General features: G+C 41.3%; 1 protein-coding gene across 3 annotated transcripts in view; it reads left to right on the top strand.

Annotated features, from left to right (window-relative positions):
- Positions 1–12659, top strand: part of PIEZO2 (piezo type mechanosensitive ion channel component 2) — a 330798-nt gene that overhangs the window by 151968 nt on the left and 166171 nt on the right. For all 3 annotated transcript variants that reach the window (XM_065889383.1, XM_065889382.1, XM_065889381.1), the window contains exon 4: positions 5716–5758. In XM_065889383.1, the coding sequence (XP_065745455.1) occupies positions 5716–5758 (43 nt within the window). The remainder of the gene's footprint in view (positions 1–5715; positions 5759–12659) is intronic.

Raw genomic sequence — 12659 nt, 5'->3', positions numbered from 1 at the left:
TCTGGTATTTGACTGTTTCATCACCAATTTCTGTGCCAGGTCCCATGTTCAGCTGCCTGGAAGCCCCTATGATATATGAAAATACTGCCACTTTTATAGGAATATGCTGGCAAAAATCTGCCCCTCCCATGTATTATTAGTCCTTTTCTGCTAATTATTTTGGAAAAAGCAGAGGTGCAGGTCCAAGTTCAACTGGCTGTCGATGTCTGGGACACACTTGGTGTAAACCTGTTCAATTAGGAGAAAAATCTGTGCCTCATTTGACCACCAGTTTTCCAACTGCATTATGAAACTTGTAGTTGCATTTTTGTATTAGAAATTGAGCAATAAGTTGATTTTAAAATTATTGATAAAGGTAATCAATGATGAAACATAACAAAGTGAGTAACCAATTTACATCAAGGTAGAGATTTTTGCATGTTCAATAACATTTATGAAAAAATGAAATTACAAACTGAATGGGAGCTGTGGAAAACCCCTTGGTGTTATAAAGACCCCAGAGTAATTTGTGTAAAAAAATACAGACGACCAGAGCCAGGCTGGGAGAACTCAGTTGGCTGGTTTCAAGTAACAGTCAAAGCCCTGTGGTTTTAAACCGCGACTACAAAAAAATTATATGAAATAAAAAATAATCAGCCCTGCTCCATCATGTACCAGATACATATCTACGTGTATTTGTACAGACTGAGCTCCTGCTGGGCGTACTGAGTGTTTAACAAAATTACCGCAGTAGAAGCTCGCAGGTTCCAGAGGAGGGGTTTGATGACACAGTACGTCTGCTCTAGGCACTTCGTGCTTCTTAAGTTAATAACCAGACGCACAAAACTTTGTGGAGCTAAAAATGAAATACTTTGAATCTATATTATAACCAGATCGGGGCAAGAGACAAGTGATAGGAAGGAGGAAAAGGAAGAAGGAAGGAGAGACAAGGACAGGACCCCCATGCAGGACAGAGCAGTGAGGGAGGGAGTTAAATAAAGCACTGGGCCTGCAGTCCCGAATCGCCCACCCTTCAGCTTATCACCCGAAAGAGGGATAATAATAGTACTGACCTCATGGATTAAATTAGCTGATATGTATAAGTGGGCACCTGGTCAGGGGGTGAGTGTAACCCGGTTTGTTTAATTGAATTATAGTTGATTTACAATGTTGTGTTAGTTTCACGTGCACAGCAAAGTGATTCAATTATACATACATATATATATGTATGCATTCTTTTTCAGATTCTTTGCGATTATAGGTTATTACAAGATATTGAATATAGTTCCCTGTGCTCTACAGTAGAACATTGCTGATTATCTATTCTACATATAGTAGTGCGTGTATGTCAATCCCAATCTCCCAATTTATCCCTTGCCTGCCCCTCTTCCCCCCGGTAACCATATATTTGTTTTCTGTGTCTTTGGATCTATTTGTTGTGTAAATAAATTCATTTGTATCATTTTTTTCAATTCCACATATAAGTGATATATTGTCTTTGTCTTTCTCTTTCTGATTTACTTCACTTAGTATGATAATCTCTAGGTCCATCCATGTTGCTGCAAATGGCATTATTTTGTTTTTTTTATGGCCGAGTAATATTACATTGTATATATATACACATATATATTACATTGTTTATCTATCTACCTATCTGTCTATCTATCTCACATGTTCTTTATCCATTCACCTGTGGATGGACACTTAGGTTCCTTCCTTGTCTTGGCTTACATGTTTCTATTGCTATGTTAATTTGGGGGGAGAATGTCCATTCTCTTAATTTAAAATATGGTTTTAAAAGGCTGGAATTTCTTAAAAATATTTTAATTCCCACCTAAAATTTTGATGCTCAAGGCGTTGTTAAAATCTTATTTTTCTTGTTCATATGTGGTGCTCTTCGAGATACAAATGTCAGACTTGAAACTAGACTTAGCACTGGAGGAAACAACACAGATTTTCCTCTCTTGTAACAGGAGTGGCAGGAAGGTGGGGACACAAAGAACTGCTGGGAACAGACCCTGGGATGCCATCAGCAGCCCCCTTTCCTCTTTCCTGGCTTCCCTCTGCTCAGGACCCCTTTTTTCCTCTTACACAGCGTTCTCCCTGTGGCCATTATATTGGGAACATTGTCAGGGCTGGGCTCACATGACCTTGGTTCTCGGACAGGTGAGGAAAAGAGCTTCTTACCTGCCTGGGGAACGTTCCACTTTGGCCTGACCTAGCCCATCACATGCACATATGGTCACCTGTGACAAGGAGACAGGTGCTGCGAGGATGCCCAGATCCCTTGCCCCCATGGCCAGGGTGGGAGGTAGGATGCCGTGGGGCCCGCAGAAGCAGCTTATTGGCCGGGGCAAAGTAGTTCCCAAAGAAAGGAGAACTCCAAAACTGCTTTCTGTTGTGGAAAGACAGGAACTTGGAAGCTGCTGAGGCCAGCAGGAACATGGGATGGAAGAGGGAGGAGAGGGAGGATGGATGCACAGAGCCTGCTTCACCTTGTAAAGGAGTAGCTGTCAATGGATTAGATTCATTCCAGGAGTAGATGCCCTACTTCTGGGCACAGCACTTCCCACTTGGAGTGTTGGTGCTGAATTATGTTAAGGGATATTTTGTTACCTGAGACACACATGGATGAGACACTGGAACTTGCCCTGCAGACTGAGTGACATTTAGCCCAGGGTTTGTTTCCAGCTTTTGGACTCGGTTACCCTCCCTCTGCTCCAGATGTCACCTCTGTCATTGAGATGCCAATGCTATCAAGGGAAATTCTTCTTTAATTTAATTATTTTAGATTTAAATTTATTTTATATTGGAGTATGGTTGATTTACAATGTTGTGTTAGTCTCAGGTGTACAGCAAAGTGATTCAGTTATACATATACACATATCCATTCTTTTTCAGATTCTTTTCCCATATAGGTTATTACAGAATACTGCGTAGAGTTCCTGGTGCTATACAGTAGGACCTTGTTGATTATCTATTGTATATATAGTAGTGTGTATATGTTAATCCCAAACTTCTAATTTATCCCTCCCCTCACCTTCCCCCTTTGGTAACTAATTTTTAAAAGTGAAGAATGCAATGCATTATTTCTAACTACTTCATCTAACATTGGAAAGGAACAACCCCTCTAGTGAATTATATCCATTTCTCTATGCTATACATTTCCCTTCTTTTCATTGTTGCTGTCCTTTGCTTTCACCTGAAGACTGTAACATGTTCTAGACTTCATATTATAAATCTCATTTAAAAAGTGTTGAATCAAGGAAGTCTGCCAGCAACTTTGTTTTCTCTGCTTTTCTCTCTGTGTTGGACTGCTCTGGCACGGGAGAATAATATTACTTTACCATGTAAAACATGGTGAATGGCTGTAAAAGAATTCCCCAGCAACTGAATAATGGGCTGTCAAAAATATTCTTGGTGCCAAAGGATCTGGATATGTCTGTTCCATTTATTGTGTTTCTCCTTTCCCCATGACTAAGTGCTCACAAAAGACACAAAAACCCAAACCTCTAGAGTATGTGGTATTCGGGGACAGAAACCATATTTTAATATAGTCAGTCTCATACCTAATGTATTAAGATGTTTAGTAGAGGATCACCAGCAAACAATGATGAGCACCTATGGTATGTAAGATGCTCAAATTACTAATTAAATTGACTTCTAGTGACAGGAAGGAAGTTGTGTTCCCCATCTCCACTGTGCTTGGTTGAATGAGTTAATAATATTTATTTTAAGGAGTACTGGAAGTCTTGACCCCAAAACTTTTACCTTGTTCTGCCCTTTTGGCATAAGTTTATTTTTCTCAGAAATATGAAAATGGAACCTATTTCTTAATTAAAGTTCCGTGTTTTAAGAGCCTGAATGTACAGTCTAGCAAAATCATTTATTTTTATTTTACTTTGATAATAAATTGAGTCTATTTTAAAAATCAATTTTAGAATGCGCTGAGAAGATCTGGGGAAAAAAATGGAAATGTGCAAAAGTTAAAAGGTGCTCTGTTTCTCAATGAAAGCAAGAGAAGTCAAGAAAAGTAGCATCTAAATGCCTCCCTACCCCAACCCTCCCCACTGGGTCCGAGCACAGACTGTCTGCTTCTCACTTGGCGTGAGGCTCTTAATCTCTCCCACCTCTGACTTTGGGCCAGACTGTTGCCAGCGGTCCCGGAGTTCAGCGTGGTTTCTGATTCAGGTTATATATTCTTGGGCAGTGTCTTAATTGCTAGTATTCAGGGGCAGGATAACTGTCGTTTAAGAATTCCTGAGATGGGGATTCTCCATTGTTTTGCATGTGGCTCACAGGACAGATGACGTTCATATGGGGCCCACTCCCCTGGTTCAGGGCATCAGAAATACCTGGGCTGCTTAATTCCAGGTCTTTTCCTCCTACTTAGCAAAGCCTATTGGAATTCAACTGGGCAAGAGTAACTTCGTCCGAGGAGATAAACCTGATCTGCCTTAAATTTATGTGTGTACGCATGTGTGTGTACTTCTGATCCCAAATTTAGTCCTGCATTATTTATAGCAATTATTTAAAACGCTCCATCATAACCGAGTAGTATGAACCCAAGTCCCTTAGTGAAATCACCACATTCATGCTCCCTTGGGACTAGCTTAGTCCTCAGAGAGGGCCCAGGAAACTACTTTGTATAATCTCCTGTCTTTCCAGAAAGTCTGTCTAATGCCTCGGAGGCACTGATTGTCGACCCGAGAATAAAGCACTGGAGGCAGAGTTCTCAAGAAAGAAACATAAGTGCCATCCTGGCTTACTGTGACTTGAGGCACAGAAGCAGGGTGGCTTTTAACTGCCTCTGGAGACCCAATGCTGAATTGGCCACTTCCTGTTTGCAAGACTAAACTGTACAGAAAGGTAGTGATTATCAGCTGTGATTATTAACGCAACTAGTACATAACACAGCTCATGGATTTAGGGCTGGGGGGTGGGGTGGGCGGGCAGTGGTGCCTACTTGTACAGTTACTGAAATCAAGATATTGTTGCCACTGACTGAGCATCGGGAAAATGTCAAAGTGTGGGTTAGCAGAACCCTTACCTCTCACGAATGCAGGCTTCTTATTGACGTGGTCTTTGATAAAAATGAGCACTTTTCTTTACATTAAGTACTCAGAAAATTGTTATGCTTATAATGTAGGGAAGAATTATTTCATGAAAAAATTGTAGAAAATCATTTTTATACCTAGCTATTCTTCTGTGGACTTGGATACACTATTTGTCAAATTGTGTCACTGGAAACAGCGTTTTCATACTCAGGAGACTTCCGATTAAAATGTTCAGCTTAAAAAATACATGTGAATCCTGTGCTTCAACATTGAGGAGGTAAAGCCATGATGTCTAGTGGACTGGAATGTCAAAGTGCCCTCTAGCTTTCCAAATGCCACGTGAAGTTAAAAGTTGAATTTTGGAGAGTACAGCTTACAACGTGCTACTATTTCATTATTTTTAACAGGAGAGTATTACACATTTTTCTGCTTGGGACACATGCAGACTTTTAGAGAATGATTTATTGGTCTGCTCTGTTACTGGGGGCGGGGGTGGTGGTGGTATGCACTCACCTGGGCTGGTCTCTGAAAGGCCATTTGGGGAGGCGGGGAGGGATGTCTTTGAGGAAAGACAATCATTCTGCTTAGATGTACAAGCAAATCTCTACCGGGCTGTGCAAAATCAGGGCAAAACTGAATCTTCGTTGTGCATTAATAACATCCCTTCCTTCTGTTACAGGCTCAACCTGGGAAAAGACATTCCGACAGATCGGCTTTGAAAGGTAAGCAGGGCTTGGTTACTCATGGCCTATTTTATTCCAAGCAGTTCATTGACTATAAATTGGTGGTCTTGCCACCATTACTTTAGTGACTGTGCCCTTGAGTAAGTCATCATTTTTGAGCCTCAGTTTCCTTGTAGAGTAGACCTTTGCTTTATGACATTGTTGCCTGCACACAGAGTGAAAATGTAGATTAAATGGAGCAATTTCTGTGAAAATGCTTCTTCAACTGTGAAATAGCGTGAAAGGTAAATTGTAGAATTAGAGCATCACAGAAAAGAGAGTAAACTCTTTCTGATGTCATGTGTTATATTTAGTTCTACAGGTTTAGTACAGAGAAATTTATATTTATATTGATATCTTTGCAATAATTAAAATTGTCCAATCTTATCAGCTCAAAGTGGAAGGCTAAGATCGTGTCACTCTTCGCTAAAAGCATTTCTACACCAGAAGAGAAAAAGCATACTCATTATAACATCAGAAAATGTGGAGGTAGGGTCAATATAGGCCTAATGGCAGCATAAAGGGCATTTAGCATCTCATATGAACTTGCAATGTCGATACAGCTATTGAAAGAGAGAAAAGTGATTTTTTTTTTTTTTTACTCTAAAGGTAGCTTTTGACTAGTTCTTTTCATCGTATTGAAAATGTGTTTTTATGTGTATTGATCAAGCTGACAGAGTGCTTAGAGCATATAAAAGGGATAATAAAATACCTTAGAATGCATTATTTCTCCAGTAGCGAGTGAGTACAGCTAGCTCATCACCAGGCTGACTGTGATAGCATTTCTGGTACCATTTTTAATTGACTCAAAGGTTTATTTATTTCTCTCCATACACTTACATCCTGTCAGCACTGTCACTGTTGATCTCCCAGTGAGTTCCCACAGGTAGTCCTTGAGGTTATCAGAGGAGGTTGGCTTGGGATGGGCAGATCTCATGGATCAACTTAAAAGCTGGAATATCACGTGCGGACTCACCGTGTGCGAAACCTTTCCCCAAAGCATCTTTCTCTTGATTCTTCTTTTGTGTTCCGAAAAATGTCAACGATAACCAAAGAGGAGAGAAGAGCAAATTGAACATCAGTTATCTGTTGCCCAGCTTCAAGGACACTTTGCCATACTTGCTTTGTCCGTTTTTAGGGGGGAGGGTGCTAAAATATCGTAAAGAAAATCTCAGGTATCGTGTCAGTTCATCCCTACTTAAGTCAGTATACGTCTCTGAAAAAATGGATGTTTTCTTTCAGAATCATGATGCCGCAGTGGTACCAAATACAAATACCAGTAAGTCCTTAGTACCATTTAATACCCAGTCAATGTTTACATTTCCTGATCATCTCAAAAATGTCATCTTACAGATACTGGTTTGAATCAGCATGCTTCTAAAGCCCACACATTCCATTTTAATTTTTTAGTTTTAAAAAGTTAAAAAAATTCTTTTGACTGAGTTATAATTAACATACAGTATATTAGTTTCAGGTGTACAACATAATGATTTGATATTTTTATACATCATGAAACGGTCACCACCATAAGGCCAGTTACCGCGGTCACCACACATTCTGTTCTGTTGTCACATCTCAAGCCTCTGTGTTGGGATCGTGTCCCCCGATTCCCTCCCATCTTCGTTGGGTTTCTCTTCACTTTCCTGGCTTCCGAGGAAACCAGCTCAGCTGTCTTGTAGAGCCGCTGTCTTGTCTGGATGTGTCTGTTTGTGGCATTGTTTACCTTGTCATTCTACCCTCTGTTTCATGTAAACTCAAATCGCTCCCTTTCTGCCATTGGGGGCAACTTCGTGTTGACTTCTTGTCCTTTGATGCAGGCCACCTGGTCCTTTATCGTTTCCATCCTTCTAGCATAGCTGGAGTTATCAAGCCCACCCAGTATTCTGGACCTGGAGTCAGCCATTTATCCCAAGGGTGGACACGGAGGCGGCTCCCAGCCTTTGGCTCTTACCAGAACACCTTGAAATGAATAACCTTGTGCACACTTGTATTTTTGCCAGATATCCGAGGGATAGGTTGCCAAGTACAATCAAAGAAAAAGTTTTTACGGAATTTTGCTAAACACTGCCAAATTTCTCTCCTTGAAATTTCGGCAGTTTGCACCCCCCGCCAGCAATGGATGAGAGCAGTTGTTTCCCCAGAGCCTCGCCAACAGAACATGCTGTCAAACTTGAGATTTTTTTGCCAATCTGTTAGGTGAGAAATGGTATCTCAGTGTCCTTTTTTTTTTTTTTTTTTTTTTTTTTTTTTTTTTTTTGCTGTACGCGGGCCTCTCACTGTTGTGGCCTCTCCCGTTGCGGAGCACAGGCTCTGGACGCGCAGGCTCAGCGGCCATGTTTTATTTTTCTTATCCCTGTAGCTCTGGGGACGTAATCTTTAGTCTCAAGTCTTATTGGCTGTTCTCATTTTATGAACATTTTGAAGAAAGCCAGACAGTAAAATTCCCATATTATAATGCCTCTCTAAAATGGGTATGCTTCCAAATAGATGTACAAATAAAAATATTATTAAAGATATGCTGTAGTTTTGAACTGCAGTCCTAGTTTAGAGCTCATCCCTGTTTTTAGATGTTATCTTAAAATGTCATCCTGTGTTTTCCCATGTTGTCCAGTGTTGCCTCATTTACGGGCAGGGGAACCGTCTCTGCATTGCATCGAGTGTCTTAAAATACAGAGCAGATATTGATCTATGGGGTTGTTGTGCATTTACAGTTGCAAAGACCATGTCAAGCAGTGCCGTTAGATATGGCCTTGCTTGATTTCTTCTCAAGTTTATCCTCGTCTTTCTCTTAAAGGGAATTCCAATTACATCCTAAATGAAGCTATCTGCTTCTTCAGAGCCATTGTAAGAGATATTGATCCTTTCAGCACTACGTCCTTTGAAGTTTGCCCATCAGTCTGTTGGCTAGCTGAGTATTTTAAAGTGGTCACATGTAAAGAAAAAGTGACTGAGTCAGCTAAACCTCAAAGCTTTTTCCAAGAAAAAGGAAGCAAAGATGTCCTCTGCTGTACATTTTGTAATCCAAGGGAAGATCTAGGGATTGAGCCTGCCTGTAACACGATGAGACAGTGTGCAGCCCTTTCCTTCCCGGAAACCATGCCATTTATATACACTGTCTCAGAATAAATACACATTGTCACAGTTTATATGGCTGAATTCATGATAATGTGTTATGTTCACCTTGCAAACAATTGCTCTCTGTGGGCGATATCAGGAGTTTATTTTTTGATTTCATCAGAGGAGTGCTCGTGACATAGGAAGGATATAGGCTCCTGTAACTTTGGTTAGGGTTAGGGTTAGGGCTCGGGTTAGGGTATAAGATATAGGTTCCTACAACTTTGGTGCCACTCCCAAGACCCCTTTCCACTCCTAGTCGTAGATATTGCTAACTGCATAACAAAAGGAGACTCAGTTGTTTTGTTTTCATTATGGAGAAAAATATCCGTGCCTAACATTTTTTATTTCATTCAGAAAGCTCACCTTTCCCTGCAGATTTTCTAAACTTTTGATTATAAATATTTCCAAAGCATAAGTCACTCACTCATCGAGGTAATGGTGATGCAGGTAGGCCTGGCCCTGTCCCTGCACTGATACTCTGCAAGTTCTAAGCAAGTGTATCAGCCAGGGAGTGTCCCAGGTTCCCCGTGGCTTCTTACAACAAATGCTTCTTTCTCGTTTGTGCAAAATCTGATGAGGAGGCAGACAACTTCGTGGGGAGGTTGCCTGTGCAAGGTGTGTCACTGTTTGGCTTCAGTCTGTGACACCTCTGTCTTGACATGATGTTTCTGAGTTTGCTTAAGCATGGAAGCAGAATTTGGGGAATTGCGCACTGGATTTTAAGTGTTTCCACCTGGAAGTTGCATCTGTCACCACAAGTCACAGTTCATGGCCCAAAGCAAGTCACTGTGCTGATTTAGGGGCCAGGAGCATATCCCTCTCCTGTGTGTGCAGGAGGGGACAGGAAGTGGAGCCACCAGAAAGTGCTAGTGTCCTCACAGGAAGCTGTAAGCGAGGTCTGCACTGGGTCTTCTCTTTCTTAAGCTACACTTTTCACTGGAGAAAAAATATTTCAGCGAGTTAGTGGGCTTGTGCACATGTAACCTGCCAACAGAAATAATGTTCCTGCTCTCAGGGAAATCTTATGGATGCTTCTTTCAAAGTAACCATCTTCTACTGCTTTCTCACCCCTATTTACTTAAAAAGCAAGGTAGTTATTCTTAATAAATCTCTATAATCAGCACAGCACCTCAGATTACATTAGTATTCACCCTATTGTACATGATTTTATTTGATGCTCTGCTTGGATTGTGGAATGAAATATCTTGCCCCTTCAAAGACTATTTTAAAATATAGATCTCAAAAATAAATTAAAGAAATAAAATAAAATAAAATATAGATCTCCCTGAAGGCAGCCTGCTCTTATGAAACACAATTATCCCTAGGATTTTTTCCCTGGTGTAGAGATGGTTCAAAAGGCGTGGCTGTGTCTTGGTGGTGCTAGGAGGGCAGCCTCCCACTGCCTGTCTGTTGTGGGCTCCCCTACCCCCCACTGTCTATTCCATGGGGAGCTCCCCGCCTCCATCAAGTTTTAGACATCATTGCTTTTGTGAAACCTTGCCTGATGGCTTCCTCTCACCTCTTCTTGTAACACTTTTCACGTGCCTCCTTGATGGTACTGGGTAAATATTACTGCAGCTGTTCCCCTGTGTTTCTCCCACTCTGGGGCAGGAAGGATGGGTCTGTCTTGATATGCCTGACACATACTGACTGATCAGACGTTTGGTGAAGAGTTGACAGCCCTTGATGGGGAAGCACGTGGGCAGAAGGCAGGAAACCAGGGCCCCAGCATCTTCTTATCAGTACATCGCAGCTTGTAGGAGGACGGGGCAGCCTGCAGGTCGAGCTGGCTCAGGCCTCAGAGCAGAGGGGCTTTGAGTGTGTGTCCCTGTGAACAGTTACTTAATTCCCTGACCTTCCGAGTCTCTATCCTCTGACTGCTGAGTCTCCTGCCCTGAGTTGGACACCGTGATGGGATCCCAGTACTAGGGTCAAGGGCTCCATGCAATCAGGGCCGATCCATCTTGTTCACTGAGGCATCTTGCACCTGACCCACCCAGGTGAGCAAAGTGAAAGATCGGATAAAGGGAGACACACTTGAGGACCTGATTCTGTGGCAGCAGAAGCAGGGAGGTTTAGCAGGTGTCTCTGCACCTGTTTCGTTGGTTTTCCCCCTTTTGTGTCTGTGGTCCCTTCAGGACACAGCAGCTACCGGTACTCTACCTCCACCTCCTCCTGGACCTTCCCCACCGGCTCAGCCACCGCCCTCAGGCTCCCTCCCTGTCTCCTGTTACCTCCTGTAACGAAGCCACCAGGTGTGTTCATGATCTTGTGTGTCTTATATGTCTTATTCTAGACCCTTGCTTCTGAGGGCAGGATCTGTGTCTACTATTTTATAACCTCTAGTGCCAGCCCAGGGATTGTCAAATAATAGGCATTTAATAAATGTTTGATAAACAAATGGCCTTTTAAATAAATATTAGTGTGTCATTTCTCTGTTGGCCTCACCCCTACTTTCAGGGGTTCTGCCCTTCTTGATGCATTTTAATTTCTATTGGCCTTTTCTTTTGGAGCATGAATTAATTACTTGAGAAATTTAAGGCCAATTTTTAAATTCGTTTTTATCCTCCAGCTTTATGCATAATTCATTCACTGTGTAATTGAAATTAATGCTGTTTCTTTAGGTAATATTATGTGAAATATTGAGGAATAATGGAAAGGTAGACTCCAAGGATGGTTTTATGATATGCTTTTCTATTTGAAAACTCACATCCATGAAATGAGATGGTTAAGTGAAATCAATTGTGATAGAAACAAAGATATTCATTTCTATAGTTTCTGCTATATTATTCTGAATTTTTTTTTTTTTTTCCGCTATGCGGGCCTCTCACTGTTGTGGCCTCTCCCGTTGCGGAGCACAGGCTCCGGACGCTCAGGTTCAATGGCCATGGCTCATGGACTAGCCGCTCTGCGGCATGTGGGATCTTCCTGGACCGGGGCATGAACCCGTGTCCCCTGCATCGGCAGGCGGACTCTCAACCACTGAGCCACCAGGGAAGCCCTATTTTTCTGAAATTTTTAAGTTCCTAAGTCTGTATGATAAAGTGGATAATATGAATACCTATTAATTTAAAGCAAGACAAGCATTTCTATATATTACTTCTCTGAGAAGCACGTAGAAAGGAAAAAACATTAAATTCAAATCATACCATTACTATAATCTTGTGGTCTACCGAGTTAAACCAGGGAGGTCCTAGTTGGGTTGTAGTTGTGTGTTGTCTACTTGTGGCTTTTAAAATAGCAGTACTTTTGCATATAAATGCACACAATGCATGTCTTGTGATTCAAAGATTTACCCTGTTGTTGTGCTAGCTTCCCACAAGATGAACTTCTAAATTATTTAATTTTTTCAGACTGTATATAAATATTTCTAGAAACTTTAGCAGGCTATTTGGAAATTATGTTACAAAATTTTTGTCAAAATAATCTATATTCAGAAAAATGACGGGAAGTAAAGGATATTTCTGTGCTTTGGTGTTTAAAATTAAGCCCAACTTATTTATTTATTCATTTACTTGAACAGTTTCAAACCTCTGCTTTGTGCCCGTGCCTGGGCTAGATGCAAACACGATGGGAAGGCACTTAGATTTGTTCAAATCTCTCATACGCTGGCCTCGCTCTCTGTTAAGTGCTCATCTAGTTTATGGAATTCTCACAACATTTCTAGAGTTGGATTCTGCTGGCGTATTCTGGCTAACAACCTTGTATCTCAGTGACTTAGGAGACCAGAGGTTTATTTCTTGCTCATATTAAACATCAGCTGCAAAAGCTGGATCGACTGTGG

The sequence above is a fragment of the Phocoena phocoena genome, chromosome 13, assembly GCF_963924675.1.
Source record: "Phocoena phocoena chromosome 13, mPhoPho1.1, whole genome shotgun sequence".
Lineage (NCBI taxonomy): Eukaryota > Metazoa > Chordata > Mammalia > Artiodactyla > Phocoenidae > Phocoena > Phocoena phocoena.
This window is presented reverse-complemented; position numbering and strand designations above follow the sequence as displayed.